Below are 22209 nucleotides of genomic sequence, written 5' to 3' on the forward strand. Positions count from 1 at the left end.
CATCGGGGCCGGAACTGACTCAGCCTCCTGCACGGAGAGGGTTCTGGAGAGGAGCTCCCCGGCCTCGTTAACTTGATGTCACGCTCGGCACTGTTTACTGACAGACAACGTATTTTATTTTCCTTTGCGCCTGACGTCAGAGCTCCAGCCGTGTCCCCGCAGCATCCCCGGCTCCCCCGACCCCTCCTGCGTGGAGCTGCCCGCAGCACGGCCGCTCGCGGGGCTAGCGTGCGCCGGACAGCAACTTGTGATTCACGGAACAGTGGCCGCCACCCCACGCGCGATAACACCCAGCCCTCGGCACACCGACCTTCCCTTTCCCCTTCCCTGCCCGCTGCGGGGGCAGAACCTGCGCCGTTCCCGGAAACACAGGGCAGGGCTCAGCTTCTCCCCCTCGCTGCTTTCGCGGTGCACAGGCGATCCAGGCGCTCAAGCGCATTCAGAGCAGCAGCGGGCAACCCACACGAGAGCTGTTTTACCCAGTATTCTCCATCTAAATGGCCCTTCCATGTATTAAGGAAAAGCCCGCAGCTCCACGCCGGCGTTTCGGCACATTAATTACACGCTGCAGCCGTCGGCCCCGTGGCGATGGCCGTGGAAGGTCGTGTCACACCGGCTCCCATGCCAGGCTGGGCAGGATGTCAGCAAGATGGAAAAACGTCTGTTCTGGCCATTTGTCTTTCCGAGTTTCTTATGTAAGAGAGAAAAGAGGGATCGGGGACGTGGCTGGACGCAGCATCAGCTCTCCCATCACCCCTAAAACGCTTTGCGCGCCGACCAGCCTGCTGCTCCGGCCCACGCCGAGGACATGCGGCAGCGACTCTGAGCGCAGAGGAGTCACAGCGTCCGGCTGAGCCCAGCCAGCAGCCCCGGCACCGCAGCCCCGCCAGGAACAGCCGCCGCGCTTCGCACGAGCTGGAGCGGGTTTTGCAGCTCCGGCACCCGCAGCAGGGTCTGTGCAGGTACAATTTCCCCCGTTAAACACAGAGCAGAACCTACACCAGGATGTGCAGCTAAGCGGCCAGGCTCACACGACCTGACACGCAGCTGGGAGGCCAGTCTCTCCCGGATCCTTCCCGACGCCTCTCAGACCCCTGCGACGGGCGGATTTCTCTACCAAAGGCAGGCACAGAGACAAACCGAATTCACTTCTCCCGGGCAGATGCCAACAACTGCGGAGCACAACCTGCAAACGGGGTTGGTTTCCAGTCTGACACCAGCTCCCCGACAGCTCGGAGCCGAAGCGAGAGCTGCCACAGCTCGTACGCTCAATTAGCGGTGTGCTGGGTGTCTGTCAGAGGGGCTGCAAAGCTCTTTTTACTGTACCCACCGGTCCACATGCCATCAGCTTTCCCCCCCTTCCCTCCTCCCCTCCTGCACAGAGCTGAAATAAACTTGCAGTTCTAAAACTGCTCTTTTTTCCTTTGAACGGCACATAAATAACCCGACGCAGACAGAGCGCCATAAAGCAGCGCTGACACTGGACGCAGGCTCAAGGGCAGAGCTCGAGAACAAAGACAAGGCTCCCTTGTAAACAAGGCATCAGTCACCCAGATTATAACAATTAGCCAACGTGAGCGCTGGAAGCATCTAGAAAGTGTCACCGCGAGGGCTGAACGCATCCGAGAGCCGAGACTGCCGGCTGTGAAAGCCTTGGCCGGTTTCGCGCTCCGCGCCCGTACGGCGCCGGCTGTGCCCCGCTGCACTCTGGGTGGGCCGGGGCTCGCGGGAGTCTCCCCAGCGCCGGCTCTGCGCGGCACAGACCGCAGCTGGGGCAGGCGAGGCCGGCCCGGCGCCCGAAACTGCCGGCCTCGCCTCCCTCCTGGAGATAGGCTTTACAGCCCTGATAGGGCTCTTCGGAGCGGAAGCTGATGTGTGCTGCCGACTGCAATGTGCTGGGAAAACAACCCCTGGCAGACAGCAACCGGCTGTAGCCCCAGGAACGGCCGCACTGGTCCTGGGAATGGCCCGAGCCCAGCTCCGGCGGCAACAACCATGAGACATTGGTGTGGCACAGTTCCCGTCTCCCCATAGCCAGCCCCGGGTGCGCCTGGGGGATCCGCAGAGCCCCAGCATGCAAAACACAGCCCCCAAAAACCCGCATGCAACCCCCAGTCGCTGCCGTTGCTGCCGGCAGGCCGGGCGAAGGCAGAGGGCTGGGGTGCAGTGCCGTCCCGGTGACGGAAGAAGGAGCGCAGAAATTGCTTTGCTAGCAGCCACAAAGCTATCAGGCCACCGGAGAGGGTGGCGGTAGGCAATCACCATCTGTTTTCTCTGAGGAACTCTTTCGTTACTGGAGGAATGAACTGCAAGGCTGACAACACCACAATTTCAAACTAATCCCCCACGCAATTTTCGTTATCGGCTGATTTCCTGACAGCTCTCCGTAGGCGCAGGCTGGGTGTTTCCCTCAGCTCTGATTATCTGCTTTCCTCTCCCAGGTTGCTCGGCCACATGCCCTCACGCCTCGCTGCGCACTGCCGCTGGGTACGCGCTGCTCTTCCCCAGAACGCAGCCGGGACAGCAGTCACCCCTGCCGCATGCCCCTTTCGCTCTGACACAAGATTTAAGGAACTGAAAACTAAATTTGTATGTTTTCTGCTAGCAAAGCCTGTCGCTGTGAGCCAGGACTCGCCTGGCTCCCTCTGCACAAAGCAGGTGCTTCTTTCTCACCAGGGAAATGCTTTTAATTTGCTTCTGGGTGGATCCCAAACCAGTGCTGCGTTTTGCGAATTGGAACTGAAATCTGCCTCAGCAGCGGTGAAGGGTCAGTCACCGCCGTGCCCCAGAGCTCGGAAACAGCCTTACCGCTCACCCACAACTCACTCCACACAGGCAGATAAGCAGCAGACGCAGAGCAAAACCTTATGAAGTTCAACCAGGCCAAGTGCAAGGTCCTACACGTGGGTGGGGGCAATCCCAAGAACAAATCCAGGCTGAGTGGAGAATGGACGGAGAGCAGCCCTGAGGAGAAGGACTTGGGGGTGCTGGTGGACGAGAAGCTCCACATGAGCCAGCAATGCACGCTTGCCTCTTCAGCAGGCCCTGTTGTGATAGAACAAGTGATAATGGTTTTAAAACAGAAGGAAGCCGATTCAGACTTGACATAAGGAAAAAACGATGGTGGAGCACTGGCCCAGGCTGCCCAGAGAGGCGGTGGATGCCCCATCCCTGGAAACGTTCCAGGCCAGGTTGGCCGGGGCTCTGAGCAACCTGATCTGGTTGGAGATGTCCCTGCTTCTGGCAGGGGGTTGGACTGGGTGGGCTTTGAAGGTCCCTTCCAACCCAAACCATTCTGTGATTCTATGATTCTGCACATCTGGCTCCCACTGTGTCGCTGACCCCCGTACGCAGCGCTGGGCTGCAGCCTGCGTGGCTCCGGCATGGCGGGGGGCACGGCGGGCCCCCAGAAGCCGCGGCAGTACAAAGGCCCGCATCCTGTCCGCCGGCCCTTCGGCGGCAGAGGAAGCAGCTGGGCAGAGATTACAGCCCTGAGGAGGGGGACGCCGGAGCGCTGGTCCCGTACGTGTGTCTGGCACCGTCGCCCGCGGGCTGGGCTGCGACAATGGCCCGAGCCAATGGCCCGAGCCAGCCCAGCCCCAGCCCCGAAGCAGGATTTCCCGTGAGCCCGTCCCCTCGGCCACAGACAATGAGCTGTCTGACAGCTGGAGACAGCGCTGCCTGCGCCCTTCTCGGGCCGGGGTCCTGGGGACCGTCAGGAAGATCAAACAGGAAACGCGGCAGAGAAAGAAAGAGGCTGTTCGTGCTCAAAAGGCTAAACCTTCAATTGCCACGCTGAGATGCTGACCTGGGAGGAGGATGCTGAAGTCAGGATACTGAAGGACTTTCCCTGGCTCCCATGGGAAGGGCAGGACACGGAGAGCTGTCTCCATAGCAGGGTGGGGGTCCCACCGGCACGCGACAGCCTGGCTCTCGCCACCAGAGCCCCCTGCCTGCATTCCCACTGGGCACGGCTTTTTGGTTTTTAACCAGGCTTCACGCTCGGGCTGGCAAAGTGCCACCAGCCCCTCTAGCCGCTACCTCCCATGGGAAGGGGGGAGCACCCCAGCGGGCGTTCCCCTGTGCGAGGGGGCTTTGGGGAGCCTGCAGCAACAGCAGATCCCACCCACGGCTTCCTCACACAGCCAGCCCCCCGTCCCATCCCCAGCCTCGCCAGCCCCCCGAGACAGCAGGAATCTCACGTCAGAAGCCAGCGTGCCCTCAGCTGGGCTTTGCTGGATGCAGGGCTGCTTTAAAAGGGTCCCGGCGTCTAAAAGTGCCAGAAGTTTCTGTTTCTGTTCTGTTTCCTAACAGGCATGATTTACTGACTGTAACCAGCCATTCGTTACGTCCCGCACTGCATTATTAACTCAGGGAGCGCACACTTAGCAGAGAATTTATGAGAAATGAGGAGACATTCGTTATCAGTAACACCACAAACTTTACTCTTATATGGTCTCCGAGCGATGCTGGGCTCCCGCAGCTGCACGCGTTCCCTCTGCCTGCGCAGGACGGCGCGGCGCTGCCGGGCTCCGCGGTCACCGTTCCCCTCGCTCAGGCCGGTCCAACCCTGGTGCCACCGAGCAGGGACGGACCTGCCCGCAGGGACACCGCTGCCGCAACAGCATCAGCGAGGGGCACGGCTGCGTTCTCACTCTGCACCCCCGACGCTTTTTTAGCGACTCCTCTCACTGCATCGACACCTTGAAAAGCTGTTATTTTCTTTAACTCCTCAGCAGCCTGTGCTGCCCCTTAAAATGGCAAATTTCACCCCAGCTGTAGGCCTGGCGCGGCTGCTGCTGCTGGTTTTCCCCCATGCCAGAGCCGATGCGCAGGTTAGCGGTGAAGGGGACAAGCCCGGGCGGAGGGAGCCCTGCGGAGAGGTGCCGAGAGCCGCTGAGTGACAGGCGTTAATAAAATACTCTTGCTCACCTCAGCTGGGGGAGGCTGACACGCAGAATTAATGCCGTGCAGACTACGCCTGATACAACACCACCTGCCTTGGCCGCCCAGAAGCCAGCATCTCGTTCAGTTTTTCACAGGCAGGATAAAGAAAAGGATTAAAATAGACACAGTGCAATATTTTTTTCCATATTAAAATATTTTCTGATGGAATGTAACCAGCTTAATAGCATCTTCTGTCGTCTGAACACCAACAGCTTGTTTCCTGGCTCTTAGGCAGGCAGCTGTGTGACATAGGGCTTTACTTTCCAGCAACCAAGCCGATGAAATACCCCCACTGTGCCCACCCGAGCTGGGGACTGCAGGGCAAGCCCCGGGAACACGCACAGGTGAAGTTCCTGGGTTTTGCAAGCAAAGGGCGCACAGGGTCCTGCCACGAGCTCTGGGACAGATGCTCCCGATGCACTGCTGAGGAAACAACCACCACAGAGAAACCCACCGACAGCCACGCAAACAGGACAACCCGGGGGGAGCCCGTGCTGTATGGAAAGAGGCGCGCGAGCCGCAGCTGGGAGAGCCGGGCAGGTGCTGCCATTCGCACGACCTGCTGTCTGACAAATTCCCAGGAATTCGGATTCCACGGGGAACACGATGAGCCAGTTCCTCTTTGACCTTCCAGCCATCCCCCAGCTGTCTGCTGCAGAGCGCTCCATCTCCAGATCCATTTCCAGCGGCCAGCAGACACAAGGAGTGGTGTTTAAGGCTCCTGAGAAGGGCAGAGATGCCCCGAGCCCTGCGGCCAGCAGAAGCCGTGAAGGCTGTGAGTGAGCCAGGGGTCGAACACATAACGAGGGAAAGGACGGGGAAGAAGAGATGGTCTGAGTCTCCTGGGTATTTCAGATTCATTATAAATGCTAAAGACAAAGCACATATACATTTTTAGGGCAACAATTCCACTTTCCTGTCCCAAAGCCTCTAGGTGCCCTTCCCGAGGCTCCGTTCTGTTTCGTGGGTGGCTGGGGGGGGTCCCTGCAGCATGGGTGCTGCGTGGGTCAGCACCAACATGGCACCGCGGGCTGCAGGCTCCGACGGGCAAGCGAAAGGAAAGCTATGCAAAACATGCCCTAGCGAAATGCAAAGGCATCCCGGATTGCCTTCTTTGGAGCACGTTTGGACAGTTACATAAATACGGAGTAAGTTCTCTGCAGCGCTTGCAGGAAAGGCGCTGGCTGCTGCAGCCACCCCGCCGCCACGGGCAGCCCCGGCCGTCCCGCCAGCTCCGTGCTGGGGCTGCGGCGAGCCCCCCGCTCTACCTGCCGCTCTCCTGCACCGGGGCAGCCGGGATCCTCTGGCCTGCGCGTCTATTTAAACAGGCTTTGCATCGCCAGCGGAGCGCAGACCTGGCCGCTGAGTCACCATCCTGCCCGAACCTTTCCCCCCGGCAACTGTGGGCTCTGATTACGAGACCCCAGAGGCCCGCTTCAGCCTGCAATAAATCATAAATGGTTCAGCTTCAGAACCTTCACGGCCATGGGCCGGGATGCGCTGCCCGAGGGATGCTCGGTGGGACGTGCTGCCAGACGCTGCAGAAGGACCCCCACGCCCTAAAGCTGGGCACAACCCTGCCCATTCCCCGACACAAAAGCCCCCGCGGCCAGAGCGGTCCAAGCCCGACGTGCCATCAGGGACGGGGCTCTGCACAGACGGTGGGGATAGGAATTAATCCTCCCATTGCCGTGTGAAACGGAGCGTTTGCATTCATGGAGCAATTATACAATGATACCAGGAGTTATGAGAGAAATCGCATCTTGTCTGAAGTTCTGCTCCAACCCAACACATGAATAATTCGTCCTAGGCATTACTGGGAAAGCAGTATTAAAAGACTGATATAAACAAAAATTACTGGAAAAAAAACAGATGAGGCATGCTTCATCCCTCAGTCAGAGTCGAACGCAACTAAATTTATACAACGTGGGCAGAGAAGCTCAAAGGAGCAAAGACATTTGTTACCGCTCACAAGATGAGCTCACAAGAAAACGCGCACTTCATCCCGGCAGCTGTCTGATGCCTTGCTCCTAAAGCACCAGCTTTACTCCCAGTCTCCATGGCACTTTTCTGAGCTTCTATCTTCCACAGATATTGCTAATTTATTCTCTCAGCCGCGTTTCTGCAAATACCTGCAGAACGGCTCGGTGTGCCACGAGAGCGGTGAGAGCCAGGCGCAGGTTAACACGCCTCCACTCTCGCTGTCGGCGAGGGAAGCCGCGCCTTGCGAAAGAAGGGCTCACTTTCCACAGCCGCAAGATCACAGCCCACCTTCTGGCACTGCTTTTTGCCCAGAGTACCCTGAAACCATATTACCTGTCCAGCGAAGCAAAGCGCACCCAGCATTTGGGCCAGGCATTTTGGGCAGGCAGGATCCCCCCCAGCGCTCCAGGCAGCACCTTCCACGGCGGCAGGAGGGGACCAGCGATGCGCGTGGGCCCTGTTCCCGCTGCTCCCCCCTCCTATTTCACACCAGCGGGAGTCTGTAAATCACCAGGCTCCTTCACAAGCACAGACCCAGGAGACCGCCACATCACAAGATCCCATTTCCAGGGTGGATTTACCAGCCTTGCAAATGTTGAGCCAGCAGTGGCTGACGTGTAATTCGCACAAATTCGTCGAGACCACAGCAAAGCAAGAGGCTTCTAAGTCTTTCTGGCAGAAGGAGAATCACAAGCGATTGTAAAGTAGTTGTTTAGACACTAAAGCACATAACAACTAGCACATACAAAAGAAATTCAGATAAACTTGTAAAAGCTAGCCTGCACAATGATGGCGATGCAGAACTGGTGGAAAGAAGTCCCATGGCACTGGGAGGTCAGGTGCTCCTGCCTCTCCCCAGCTCCCACTGGCCACAGGATTGGGGTCTCCAGGCCCCGCTCCCACGTCCCCCCACTCCCTCCGAAGGAACAAAGCTTCAAAGGGAATGTGGAATGACAGGCAACCAGGTGATGTTAGTGTGGATCTGCTCATCACAGAGGTCAGGGATCCCTCCAGAGCTCTCAGGTAAATAAGGGAATCCCCCGGGGCCGTTGGACAAACCAGCACGGGGACAGAGGCAGTGTCTGGACTCCTTCAGTAAGGATGAGTAACTGGGGTCATCAACGCAACCAGTAAACAAGCCACTCATTTTCCAAACCGTGCCTCTGCAGCATCCGGCAGCTTTTAAGCCATCAACCAAAACACACTTATCTCTGGCTCCCTGGCCTCGGGTGACTTTTGAACCCACTGCCACTCTGGGCCAGGGTCAGTTGTGCTCAGTGATACCGGATTTCTGAGCCCAGCGGGATGCTCAGCACCTCGCAGGGACCCGTGCCCAGCCCACGGCCTTAGCGAGAGGCAGGCACTGAACCACAGAGCATCTCCGTAGGGACCACCGAGCCCAGTCCCCTGCGCCTCGCAGAGCTGCCCCAAGCTAAACCAGATGACAGAGCGAGTCCTCCCAGCCCACGGGCTTGGCGTTGGCCAAGTGGGGTGGAGAGCACAAACTCTTCTGGAGCAGAGGAACTGCACTGGGGAGCTGGAAATTAAAGAAAGGATGCTCGGGGCAGGAGCAGGGCAACAAACTGCTCAGTGCCACTGCTGCAGCGCAGCACACATGGCGGGGCAGAGGGGTTTTCCCTGCGGCCCCTGTGCCAGCATTGCCACGTGCATCTGGGCAGCTGCGGGGTGCAGCATCCCAGGAAGCCATCCCAGGGGACATTATGGATCAGCTGCCTTTGCTAAACCACGTGCCAATTAGGAAATACAGCTTTTGTGAGCGCTACACATCAGCTGCATCATCTGGGAAGCAGCAGAAAGCATCCCATGCCCGGACCTGAGCAGATTCTGCTGCGTTGCTGCACTTCTGTCTGACCACGACACAGACAAGCGCACATCTGCGTGACCAGGCTCACGGCTAACACCTCTTTCTAGTATGCAATAGTTCTCACCTGGAGTTTCAATAGTATATTATACTACATTATATAATATATATACAATATTCTGAATGCAGAGCTCTTCCACACACAACAAAAGGCCAGGAGCAGCGTTTGAGCTGCACTCGCTCAAAGCCCCTCAGCGATGCCTGGAGCAGCGTGAAGCCCATTCTCCACCCGATCAAATGAAAACCATCCCCACTGCAGAGACAGAAAAGCTTTCTCCTGGGCTGCGTGGCAGAGGAAAGTTGGCAACTTAACTGTTAACCTCGCCTGCGACTGTTCCGTGTTGACATCAGCGTGATCTCACCCCTGTAACTTGAGCCGCCGGCTTTTTCTCCAGACCGCCTTTAAATACGGGTGCTGGGAGCCAGCACAGCACCCATCCCTCTGACCGGACCCAGGGCACACCCGACAGCACCCCACATCGATGAAAACGAAGAGAGCCTACAACGCTCTAGCCATGTCCACGTCCCTGCGAGTCAGCCCCTCGGTCCACGGCTACCGCTTCGACACCGCCCTGCGCAAGAAAGCCGTGGCCAACATCTTTGAAAGCATCAACGAGGAGTCCCTGCAGAAACTCTTCAAAAACTCCGGAGACAAGAAGGCGGAGGAAAGAGCCAAGATAATCCTTGCCACTGACCAGGACCTGGAGGAGAAAACAAGAGCGCTGATGGCACTGAAGCAGAGGCGAAAAGACAAGCTGCTGCAGTTCCTGACGCTTCGGAAATACTTCATCAAAGTCCACTGAGCTGGCGCAGGGAGCAGCAATGGAGGAGAACGTGTTGGGACGGGACTGACTGGGACTCCCGACCGCACGCGGCATGCTCCGCTGCCCCGCGGGACGGGGACCCTGACGGACGGCCCACAGGGCTTCAGCCCCACGGTGCACGCCGTGAGCCGCAGCACCGGTGCGGGCGGCAGCATTGGCATGACTGCAGCACCGGTGCAGACGTCAGCATCGGCATGACTGCAGCACTGGTGCGGACAGCAGCGCGGCAGCCAGTGGCTCCCGGCGGGAAGCACCAGGCTCCTCGGGCAGCTGTGGGACCGAGCCGCAGGGACACCCCGCGCGCCTGGGCGCGACTCCAGACCTTCTGAGGGACTCGGTGTTTACTGACTGTGCTCTGCCTTTGCACGCTCGTTTCCGTGCAGCCTGGCCGAGCGGGCAGGATGGGGGTCTGGGGACTGCACGGCTGCCGGGCGCAGATTGCTCTGCGTTTGTGAAAACGCGTGTAACGCCCCGTACAGGCACAGTGAGCTCAGCCTTCGGGGAATGCATTCGCGCTACAGACACACTACGTAGCTGTACCTTTCGTGTGTGTGCAGTACAAGAAGCAATAATAATGATGTATTTCCCTGAATTTACTGTGAAGTTCCTTAATATTTTGTTCACTTCCCATTAACACTAAAAAAATCAAAATATCATAACTACAGTTCTTATTTGTATAGATTACAGCAGCTATTAGACTTCATGGTAATATTTCATGACGTTATATCAACTATAATTTATTGCATATTGCAATCTGAAATTTAATAAATTATGAAGTAAATATAATTTCTCTTGTCTGAAATGCTCAGTTCTCCCGAGGAGTGAGGTTATATGTTTTAGGTAATTTCACATAGATTCTGACTGGAGAGTGGACTCCCGATGCCTCTCCTGGACCCCCAGTGTCCCCCGGCTCCCCTGCCGCCCCGCCCAGCAGCTCCAGAGTCTGACCCACGGTTGCTGTGGCAACTCTGGCATCCCCAGAAAGCCCTCACCAGATTTAAGTGTAAAGCTGACTCAACTGTTAGCTTCCCCGCGTAATAACGGAGAACTGTGCGTTTTGCAATAGTGTAACCAGAAAAATCGGTTCAGGAAATGACCAGTTCCAAGGCACAGTGAGCAGGGCGGCTCCTCGGGCTCTCGCCGTTCCTGCACAGCGCTCCGGGAACTCGGACCTGGCTCTCCATCAGCCAAACCAGTGAGTCGTGAATGCTTTGGCGGTGGGCTGGGACTCAGTTTTTCTGCAGGTTATGCCATACCACCATGATGGAGTATGCTGAAAATACTTAAAAATAGCCAAGAGCAGTTATTTATAAGTATGTCCTCTAATAACCCGCTGGTTTAGAAAAAACATTCCCATGACTCTGCTTAAAGCAACAAAGATTAAAAAAATCAGAAGAATGACAGACCTGCTACAGGGCTTTTTGCCTACAGCACAAACTCCAAATTGCCCATAACTCAGGGCGACTGGAAGTAATTCCTTAAATTACTTAATAGATTGGCTAATTGTAACTATTTGTAATGCGATGAACCATACCAAGTGTTCCTCAAGAGCACCATGCTTGGGAGCGCGGTGCGGGGTGTGCGGAACAGTGACCGCTCCCCACAGCATCCCCGGTGCCGCGCGGTGCAGCCCCGGCCCCCTGAAAGTGGGAAAGGGGACGCGTGGTGGCCCCTCCTCTGGGAGCTGGGGCTACGCCTCGGGACAGAGCTCTTTGACAGGGCCTCCGAAGGCTTTTTGCAAGTGCCCTCACCCAGAAAAACCTGCTTGGGAGTGGGATCTACTCCAGAGGCAGTCGCTGGTGTCCCAGCGCTCGACCTGTGCCCGTGCAGCGTCCCGCTCAGCTGCAGCTGCTTCGCCCACCCATGACACATCCCCACGAAACTGTCCAGAGTGACACAAACTGCCTCAAACAGGCTGTTTCCAAAAAAGGCCAAACGGGGCCATGGAGCAGCTGCCTGCAGCCCGGGACTCTGCCATGCCACCCCTCCCGCTGCCTCCACCCAGCCGCTCCGGACGTTGGGATGTCCTTCCTCCCGCCCGGGTAGGTTTTCCCATCAGAGCCATTTCTTGCATGACAAACACTCAAAATAGAAACCAAGCAGGCCATGCAGCCAAAGTCCATCTGCCTCTGGGATGCAGTGTGTGATGGGACCCCAATAACCCCGCTGCAAGAGGGTGTCCTCAGAACCCCCGCCGTGGGTACCAAATTCGCTTTGTGCCGTCCTGCTGCTTTCCACTTCCCCGACGCTGCTGCTGGGGCTTTGCTCACTCTGGGTCACTGAGCCTTCCACAACGCCCCTCCCAGCCGTGGGTCTGTCAAAGCCTCGCCGCTCTCCTGGCCCCCGACACCAAACCGGGCACCCGGCTCCGAAGGGAGCGTGCGGAGGGAAGGACCGATGCTTCGGCACCCTGACCCACACCACGGTCCCGTCAATTGCCTGCATCCACACCTAGCCCAACGCTACCAGCAACCAGGGGAGCCCGACGCATTGTCCCCTAACTTTCTCTCCTTGTAGCAAGTGAATCTGAAGGAAGCCAGGGCTGCGGCAGACAAAGCCACACGGACTGAAGCGGCTGCCGCTGACAAGTCCTCCAATTGCCCAGACACTGCTGCTCACAACCATTTGCATAACGTGATGGATAAGATCCTGTGACTTAGGGACTTCATAGTCCCTCTTGTGTCATTACATTTAAATTATTGGCCCCTGATAAATAAAGGCTACTTACCCAAAAGTTACGTGTTTATTGGATTTTTACAGTGGAAAAGGCAATTGTCCTTGCTCACAGCCTGCGTGCCATTCGGCAGGTTTGTGCTTTGTGAACAGCAGCGTGTCTCACAGCAGGCTCAGGGCAAATTGCGATTAGTTGTTACGAGACATTCGTCAGTGAGAGCTTGAGGTACGAACATCCACTGCAGACCCCTCACATCCCTGCTGCTGCTCTCAGGGCTGCACAGCGGCCGGCTCAGAGCCAGGACCCGGCACTCGCGGGGGTACGGCCAAGCACAGCACTGCTGGTACCGCACGGTGCTTTGCCCCGCTGTCCGGACACGACCCGTGCAGGAGAGGGGCCGGAGGGCAGGTCCCCGCATTGTGCCGGGCCCTTCCTGAGCGCCTGCTGCCGCAGACTCGGTGTCTGTCGGCGCGCGCGTGCTGCATTCAGGAGACGGCCGGCAGCGCTCCCGCCCATTGTCAGCCTCCCCACCAACAAACGAAGGAAAAGGCTGTTCAAGGTATTTCCTCCCTCCAGGAGCCGGGCGTTTCCATTAATTCTTCTCCGTGAGTCAAACTGGCTGTACTGGGTGTCCCCCTGTCCTGGCATCCTGAGGAACATGTGTCCCCACAGCTAATTTTATCCAGCCTTTCCAATGCTCTGCCATAGGCAGAGGCGCAGGGGAGCAGGCGGCTGCGGACCCCCAGCTGGAGCGGCCGTGCCCGGACGGCTCCCTGCCGCAGGCAGCCAGGAGAAGCCATGAAAAGCCAGGACAGAGAACCAGCAGAAGCCTTTATCACGCGAGCTCTGGTTCGACAGACTGGGGAGCGGGGGGAGCAGCTCGCAGGCCAGAGCAGAGGGGGGGTCAGTTACAGCAGGCAGCGCCGAGGCCCCACGATCTGTCTCCCCACCAAAACACGCATCCCCAGCTCTCCAAAAATCTACTCTTGCAACTATCCTGATGATGGGAAGACAGGGTTGGAACAAGTCAAGACGGGGTTGGAACAAGTCAACAGTGCAACCCAGGCTGTCTGCCGTGTTCAGGAGACACCGGGTCTGAACACCTCGTACCGTGACCTCTGATTTCTGCTGAAATCGAATACACACAATATGAGCAGAGTCCAGAGCGGAGCACGGCCGTGCTTGTGCGCGGAGAAACACGGTGCTCCAGTCAACGGCAACACCTCCCAGGCAAGTTTCCCTTCCGCGCCATTGAGCAATGGGGCAGGTTAAAAATTGACTGTTCAGCTGAGCCGCACGTCAGCTCTGCCTGGCGGGACGGGCTCGCCGTGGGAAACAGGCGGTTCAGCCCTGTGCGCACCCAGGGAAGCTGCGCCGAGCACGAGGTGTCTGCTGGCCCAGGGCAAGGCAGGAGCCCCCCGCTGCCCGGCCTGCCCACCCGCCCCAGGACAGCACAAGAGAGACACGGGGGCTGGCAGCAGCTCTGCTCGGGAGCAACAGGCGGTGAGCAGGAGGGAAAAAAAGACTTTTCTGCTTGCATGGCTAAACGTCAGCAGGAATGATGCCTAGCTGGTGCCAGACCCGTGCCACGGCAAGCTGCCCACCCAGGACAGGCTCAGGGGAAAGCCCTCTGTCCCACGGGAGCCTGGAGAAGCAGAGGGGGAGATGGCGCTGGGATGGAGGTGGCCCAGCCTGGTGAGCGGCAGCCAGACCGTCCAGCCTCCCCCGTCAAGGAGGAGTGGGAGCACAGGGTGCCCAGGCGAGCAAACCCGGCTCGGCGTCGGCGCAGGGCGCAATGGGTGGCCCCTAGAAAAAGGCACGGATGAAGCGTATTTCATCCGCGGCCACAAAAGGAAAACCTCCCCTATAAAGCATGTTAAATGTGAGGGAAGAGCTATAACACGGCGAGATTTACGGTTGGGTTAGTATGGTTTTCACAGAAGAGATCTGGCCTGGGTTTCAAAGCACAAATGCCTCACACACAGCAAAATGATGCTACAGTGTCACTCTGAAGTGATAGACAAAGCTATTTTTGAGAAGAAAAGCCTCTGAAACATCACATCCAACAGGAGATGGCACAGTTGCCATGTATCTCTGCTGAAAAATAAAAGTTAGGCTACGACCAGAATCTTAACACACAGCCCCGAAAAACCCTGTATTTCCACTGAGCCGGTGCACGCGGCACGGCGATGCTCTCTGCTTCCGTGAGCAGTGAAGCTATCCCTGTCCAATAGCGAGCAGGGCAGAAGCCACCGCTCACACGGGCTGTCCAGGTACCGAGATGTTCCCAAAGCACCAAAACCTGAACCCCGTCTCGTACAGCATCGGTCACCACAGGACGTCTGTCTGCACCTCTGCTCTGCGCAGGGGCTCGCGAGGGCTCTCCCGGAGGGGCTGGAAGCCAGGAGGGCTGGCAGGGAGGCCAAGAGGGTTTTGTGGCATTTTTATGGCTCTGGCAGGCAGGAGCAGTGAGTCAGAGCTGAGCCAGCAAACAGTCACCTCCCGGACTCCGGCTCCTCCGGGCGCCCACGCGCAGCGAGCATCATCAGTGCGCGCAGAGGCTCTGGTAACAGAGAACAGCTGGGACTCAGCACCGCACCCTCCTCCGCGGAAAACCCGCTTCCTCTGAATGGCCAAGCACGGGCGCAGGGCTGGGGGGGCTCTCTGACTCACGCTAAAGCAACCGGTTCACAGAACACGGGGGTGGAAACAACGCGGAGCAGCTCACGGCACTGCCAGCTGCGGCCGCTCCCAGTTGCTCCTGCTCCGTTCCTGCTGCTCTCCCACATCCACACCCCAACACCCCGCAGGAGACAAGGTGGATTTCCATTGTCTTTGCAAAGTAAAGGCGTTTTTATGGCCCAAGAAAGCAGACACAACTGGCATATAAACATCTCAATTCCTTGACACAGGTCAGGGTGCTTTCCCCACCCGCTGCTCCGACATTGCGTAAGCAAAAGGAAAGGAACACCGACAAACCACGCTGCCCAGACCGGACTTATTCTCCATCTCAGTTTAAAATTCTCCTCCCATCCTGAACAGTAAAAAAGTTCTAATCCAGACGTGGTTTTTCTCTCCCTCTCTCTGAACTGTGATTTATCATTTCAGAGACGTGCTAGCGAGCCATCAGAGCCTTTGCCTCTGCCAGAATTTCGGGGAGGCTCTGATTTACCTCCAGCCACCCCCACCGCGTGCCGTTTGCTGAGCCCGTTCGCAGAACGACTGCACAGGGCTGCCAGCGGGTTCAGGGACAAACCTACAACTCACAGGCTATCAAAATCCTGACCCGAGCAGAGCCCATGGAAAAAATCCAGGCGACTTGAAGGATTTTGTACAGAAGTAAAAACCTTGAATATATTCTGCAGAACACGCTGCCAAGCATATGTTGTTTTTATCTCGATTCAAACAACAAGCCTCTTCCTAAACACCGAGGGTTTTAGTTGCAATAAAAAGTATGCAAGATTGCCTTACGCCGGTGGAGAGACATTTATCAAAGTCAAGGAACAGGTTTTCCCCGACTAACTGGCCAAAAAATAAAATAGCTTTTTTTTTTAAAAAAAAAAAGTGAATAAAAAATTATCTGCCTTCTGAAATGAATTATCTCCAGGTCAGATAGAAAAAAATGACCCGTTACCCTGAACCAACCCCCAAGATCCCTGCAGACAGAACCGCAGCGGCCCAGCTCTGCTCGCTGCCGCACAGCTGGCCCCCTCCCCGTTTCGCCCTGTGCTTCACCGAGAAGCTGGGGGACCCCAGGTTAGCAGCAGCCGACCCCCGCCTGCACCGAGCCCCCCAACCTCTCCCAGCGTGGCACCAGGCAGGTCCCCTCACTCCCCGGAGCACTGGCGTGATGGCCCACGCTCCGCTGCAGGGCTTGCAGCCTGCCGTAAGTAAATAAATTAGATATAATTTAATATGTGACTGTAAGATTTACTGCTCTGTTCTTTACAGCTCCTCAGGTGGGTGCCCAGTAATTGAGCTGAAGGAAGAGCCCCATTAACTCCCGGCAGCGCGGAGTGGCTCCGGGTGCGGCTGCAGCGGGCGGCAGCCCTGGCTCGGGAAACCTCCCGCCGCCTCCGAACCGACCCTGGTCCCCCAGCCTGGGGGATGAGGCGGCCGCTCGTCCTGGCTTTGAGGGGGGAATTTTGTGCTCTGCCTGGAATTACCGCCCAGAGGCACCCGCAGCCGCCCCGGCACGGGGCAGAGTCCGGAGTCGCCGCGCAGAAACCCGGGTTGTGCTGGCACAAATCCCAGGGTGACCTGAGGTCGGCTGTCACAGACCGAAATCTCTCTCTGCTGCTGCTTTGGGGACTCTTTTCCTTTGAACGATGTAAACCATTTTGTGTAAGACACTAAAGCCAGGTCAAGTACTGGCACTGCAGCAGCGTCCTCACACCTTCTAACAGCCTCCCCGTGCTGAATTACACCGCGTGCCCGCGAACGCTGCCTTCGAGGCTGGGTTCAACCTCCCTTCTGCTTCCAGCCATGCACAGCAAGTTTGCTTACTACAAAATTAAAAATTTCATCCTGTTGTGTACTATTTCAGGTCAAGCGCTCCTCAGTTCTCCGACCACATTAATCCCTGCTGCAACACTACTCTCTGCAGCCTGTTGTGGAATGGGGATGTTTGGGTCCTTCAGAAACGCCTCAAAGACGGGCCTTAACTAATTACCCAAAGTGCCGTCCCACGGGAATTACACTTGCGACACAGTCTCTTCCCACACAGCTCCAGATAAAAGTCTGCAGATGCCAATGCCAGGGGAAAGCTCATAAAATAATTCCAGTTTAGTGCTTGTTTTCCAGGGTTTGGCTAGCTCCATTTATCGAGCCCCAAGCGCTGCCCCATGTCGCGTTATGACAATTGCCCGTCCTTGCTCTGGAGGATGGAGCAATGGGCTGGAGCCCCCCTGTCCTGCAGACGCCCCCCGCTCCGCTGGCCCAGAGCAACGGCCACGCTTCCACGGGCACGGGCGTCCTTGCCGCGCTGCTGCAGCCCTCCTGGCTGAGCGACGGCAGGGATCTTTCCCAGAAACATCCCACCTGGACTCCCCAAACAAGCCTTCTGGGAAGAGAATGCCCTTGCTCTGCTGACAGAGCGTTGAGTAAGCAAACCAAAATTACCATTAGCTGAGGAAAACATCACTGAACTCGCACTGGTCCGGACTTCCCTTACACACCCCTCGCACAGGCAAAGTCCCTTACCCGAGCAGGAGTTCAGGACAAACAGCAGCCGAGTACCGAGAGCTGCAGAGCACAACAGCCCCTGCCCAGAAACAGCATGTTTCCCTATCTCTTACACCGTTCAACGTTTACACGTCAGGTAAGGCAGGGCGCCATGCCCAAATCCCTCTGAGCCCATCCCTGGGGGCACTCCCAGCCCCTCTCTGCCGCCTCTTCCAGGACCATGCACCGCCCCAGGACCCAACTGCTTGGATCCCCGCATCTCCACACCCACACCGCACTCCTCCTCTGTTTCAATTGTTTTTCAAGCTGCTGTAACCACACAACCAGAACAGCCAGCAATTTCAATGTTTGGAACTGAAAATGCTTTTTGCACATGAACGGTGCGTTAACAGACCGCCCCAAGTCCCTCACAGTAAACTCCGGCCATGGAAAGGTCCCAGAAACATCTGCCCCTAAATCCCTTTGGCTTCCCAGCCCCTCCAGCCGTCAGAGGAAACAGCTCTCTCCTGCGAGATCACTTCATGGGGTTTTGACCTTCCTTTGATACTCAAAAGCTAATTTGGTGGGATAAATCTCAGTTTGAAAAGCGAATCAACATTTCCCCCTGGATTCCTGCTCCCAACGCAGCCGACTGAGGATGGGAAAGGCTGCGAGCATCTCCCCGTTTGCTGGGAATTCACCTCGGGATAACTGGGTAAAGCTCTGCACTGGGCTCATCGCCGCTCCCCGCAGCGGGGACCTTCTAACACCGTCCCAGGAGATCGACCCCCGGGCTGCCCTCGCTTTGCTGTTACAAGCCACGGTGCTGACACCGGTACCTCCCTGTTCGCACACTGTCGGTCCGTGAATGCCATCGCTGTCCCGCTGCGTGTGCTTTTGGGGGTGCCCGGGTTGGCCCGAGGGCCCCTCCAGTGCCGTTTTGGGGAACACCTACAGCCCCACCTCCCTCGCACCCCCTCGCTCGAGCCTGTAATTCACATTTGAGACCAAGCCTAACCCCAGGACCAGATCCTGGGGCTTTGCTGACCCGGGGTCCGCTGGACTGCGTGATGCTCTGCAGATGCATGGCCCGGCTGAAGCAGCCCGTGCACCCCCGTGCTGCGGGGGGTGTCCGAGGATCCCCCTTTGCTCCCATTAGGCAGTTTTGGTTTCCCACAGCCCCAGCTGCCTGGGCGAGCTGGAACCAGTCTGCACACAGCGCACAGCCCTGCCGCCCTCCTGTGGCTGGAGATCCACTCGAGCTGGTGCAAAAACAGCTCAAAAACCTGATTTGTGACACAACCACGTAACCAAACCCACTGCTACCGCCTTGCTGCTGGTCTGGCAACGCCAAACAGCTTGGCAGCAATGGAGAGAGGGGCTCACGGGGCGAGGGGGCTCGCCCTCCGTTATCGCTGCCATCCTTCCGCAGCGCCGTCGCCTCGCCGAGCTGAGGCTGGAGACAGCGCTGGGAGAAGGGGTCTGTGGTGGGACACCCACTGCCTGGCTCCCACCATGCCTCGCCATCCCGGGGGATCACTCACGGCTGCGGTTTTGTATTGTCACAGCAGAATTTATGCTCGAGTAAAAACAACCTTTAATTTAAGGAGGCCAGTGAACAGCGTTTCCCCAGGCTGTGTTTGATGCAGACGGCACCCATCACACCGATCAACCGTGAGGTCCCAGCCTCGCACACCGACACTGCCCAGTGCATCCCCACTGAACGGGAAGGGTCCCAGTGACAACACGGAAACTCACGGCCAAGCCCAGCGCCGAGCAGTGCCGCTCGCTCACCGAGGGCGCGCCCAGAGACTGGCAACGCGCGCAGGCAACCCGAGCACACACCAACTCATCTGCTGGGCAGGCTGGAAGAAAATACAAAGAACACAACTTGTGTAAAGGAAAGCCTGGAGACAAGCTGTGCTTCCCATGCCGCCCTCCCGAGCCATCCCGCGCCCCAGGTCCCGCCCGGGGTCGCAGTGGGGCGGGACGCAGTGGGATGCCGCAGCCGCCCGTCTCCTCGTTGCGCTGCACCAGGCAGGGCTGAGCACCCCACCCGCACCCTCAGCTCCTGGGCAAACACACATGCCGGAGAAGGCACCTCCCAGCCCGCAATCCCTCCTCCTGCCATCGGGGCTTGCAGCAGGGGCGCGGGCAGGATTGAGGGGTGAGGGAAATTCCTCCGCTCCCTGCTTTGGCACGTCTGCCTAGCAAAGGCACTGGCCGCAGCTGCAGCCCATGTCTGAAAAACAGAGCCGTGTCCTTGGGAGGAAAGCTCTGAGATAGCTGTACTCAGCGCTGGGATAACGGTTTGCCTTCAGTGACGAGTGGAAGCAGTTATTGCAGCCCGTTAAAACCCACTGCCATGCAGCCCTTCACCTCGCGAGGCGCAGGACCGTGCCAGGCTCGGCAGCAAGCGAGCGACCGGCCCGCCAGTAATGACAGGCTGTTACTCCAACTTCATCCACAACCTATCTCCTAGTAGCACGGACGATCTCCAGATTCTTTGGGCCAGATAACACCAGAGTAAGGCGGGCGTGACTGGCCTGGACACACTTACTGGTCCCACTACCTCCCAGCAAGGGCTGCTGGCTCTCCAGTTCACACGCGAAAAGGTTTCCAGGACAAGGGGATGTGGGGTAAACGCTTCACCCCAGTGACTCACCAACCTCCGCACCACGTTCCAGGTTTCCCTCGTGCTATGGCAACTGCGACTCCAACACATTTTTGCAGGGCGTTTCACACGACAGCCCGTTGCTGATGGGGCCGGGTGTGCCGCAGACGCAGCACCGCAGCCCGCGCCCCAGCCCGCACGCCTACAGACGCCGGCTTTGAGCAGCCACGGCCACAGCAAACATTCTGCAAAGAAGCTGGCAAGACGCAGGTACTGACGCTGCCGCTGCGCCCCGGGCACTGACGCGAGGCTACGGCCCCGGCGAGGCAGCTTTCGGCCGCAGGAACGCTGCCGGAGGTGAAGGGCAGAGCTGGAGAACAGTGGGCGAGCAGCTGCGGACGGGGCGGAGGAGCGGTGCTGAGCGCTGGGAGCCCGCCTCTGCCCCGCGCACCGCATCCGCACCGGGCGATCGCTGCCGCCAGCGTCTGGGGAGCAAAACCTGTGTTTGACGGACTCACCTCTGCATCTTATGTAACAGCCAAAACCTCTCCAGCAAAGTGGGCGACTGATGAGGGACACGGATGGGATGTTTTAGATACTGTGAATGTAAAAAACCAAAACGTGTAGGAAAATGCTCATCAACGGCCCCGCGCAGTTCTCTGCATTCCTAAGGAAGGAGACACAGACCCTTTCTTTCCCAATAACCCTTTCCATTTTTTTTCTAACATAGCTGTGATACCAACACAACTATAAACCCGTGACACACGTCTAAAGGCAGCAACAGCCCGGGAACGTATCCCGATGCCCTTTCAACAGTGTCTGGGGGTGAGGGGTGGGTGCTGTGCGGGGAGCAGCGAGTTCACCAGCACCCCAGGAGCCGCGTTGCACCAAAATCCTGTGCAGATTCAGAATTAAAAGCACCCTTGATCCACCTAAAGGGACACGTCAAAGCCACCCTTAATTGTGACAAATCCCACTCTTTCATCTGAGAAGGTGACATTTCATGGCAAATAAGCCCAAGAAACAGAGGGGAACGGGGAAGAGCTTCCTGTTTGTAAGTGATTTCCCATAACGAACAAAGCTCAGCATGAGAACAGTTGGCTGCGTGTCTGGTGCGCTGTTTTTTCGGGTCTTTGTTGATCCCAGGCAGGCAGATGGAATTCATCACAAGAAGCTGATCAGGGACACGGAGACCCAGTTGCATTTACACAGAGAAAATCTCAGCTTGGGAGTTGTCAGAAACCTGCCTCTCAGAAGCACACTGCTTGCAAATCTACAGACCGCTTCCCACCAGACCCAGCTGTAAAGACCAAGCGGAGGGCGATGGGGGCCGCGCACAGGGGTCCGTTAACCCTGGAGGCCTCCAGGACCCCTAAACACCCAGCCAAATCACCAGCCAGAGGAACCATGCCGGGGCCACGAGCCAGGCAGGCTCTACCCAGCAGGACCAGAGCAACCCCGGGTGTTTAAGAGATGGAGAAGAGCAGGACTCTGCTCCAGAGCTGCTCTCAACTCCCTGCCTCTCCCAAGGCTTTGACAAACCTTCTTCCTTTGCCAGCCCTTCTTCCCAGCACAGAGAGCCCCACAGTGACACCCTGAACCCTTTGATCCATCACCCCCGTCCCCTCTGTGTCCCCCCAGAAGGCATTGGCAGCTCCGGAAACGGCCGGGATGGTTCAGGCTGCTCTGGGGGGTGGGCTCTGGGTACCCTGGGTCCCTGCTGACCACAGGCTCAATCACAAACCGTCTGCACAGCGGTCCTGGGCAGCCAGCAGCACCTGCGGGGTCTTGTCCCCACACAAGGAAAAAACACCTTCTAAGGGGCTTCAGGAAATTGGCTTTACAGCGAGCAAGGCAGGGCCCTGCACAACCAACCTGCCTGAATCCCCACAGGGCTTTGTCCAACCCCTGGAGCTCCGAACGAGCTCGTAGAGAGAGCCAAAACACGAGCGTCCTTGCTAGGTCCCCGATGGATCCTGGCCTCCATCACTGTCTCCTCCTCCTGGCATTGGCACCACCACCCCGACAACTGCTTCCAAACCAGCCTGGGCACAGCCTCCCGCTTCCACCTCTGCTCTGGCGGGATATGCACCAGGAGCCCTGCGGCCTTCCCAGTGGGACC

At 57.7% G+C, this 22209-nt stretch overlaps 1 protein-coding gene across 1 annotated transcript; it reads left to right on the forward strand.

Moving 5' to 3' along the window:
- The first annotated feature begins 9173 nt into the window (after positions 1-9173).
- Positions 9174-10422, forward strand: TCIM (transcriptional and immune response regulator). The gene has a single exon (XM_086768049.1). The coding sequence runs from the start codon at positions 9295-9297 to the stop codon at positions 9613-9615; it is 321 nt and encodes a 106-aa protein (XP_086624175.1). The 5' UTR covers positions 9174-9294; the 3' UTR covers positions 9616-10422.
- The last annotated feature ends 11787 nt before the right edge of the window (positions 10423-22209 follow it).

This window comes from Chlamydotis macqueenii, chromosome 27 (genome assembly GCF_036417535.1).
Source record: "Chlamydotis macqueenii isolate bChlMac1 chromosome 27, bChlMac1.mat, whole genome shotgun sequence".
In the NCBI taxonomy this organism is placed as follows: Eukaryota; Metazoa; Chordata; class Aves; order Otidiformes; family Otididae; genus Chlamydotis; species Chlamydotis macqueenii.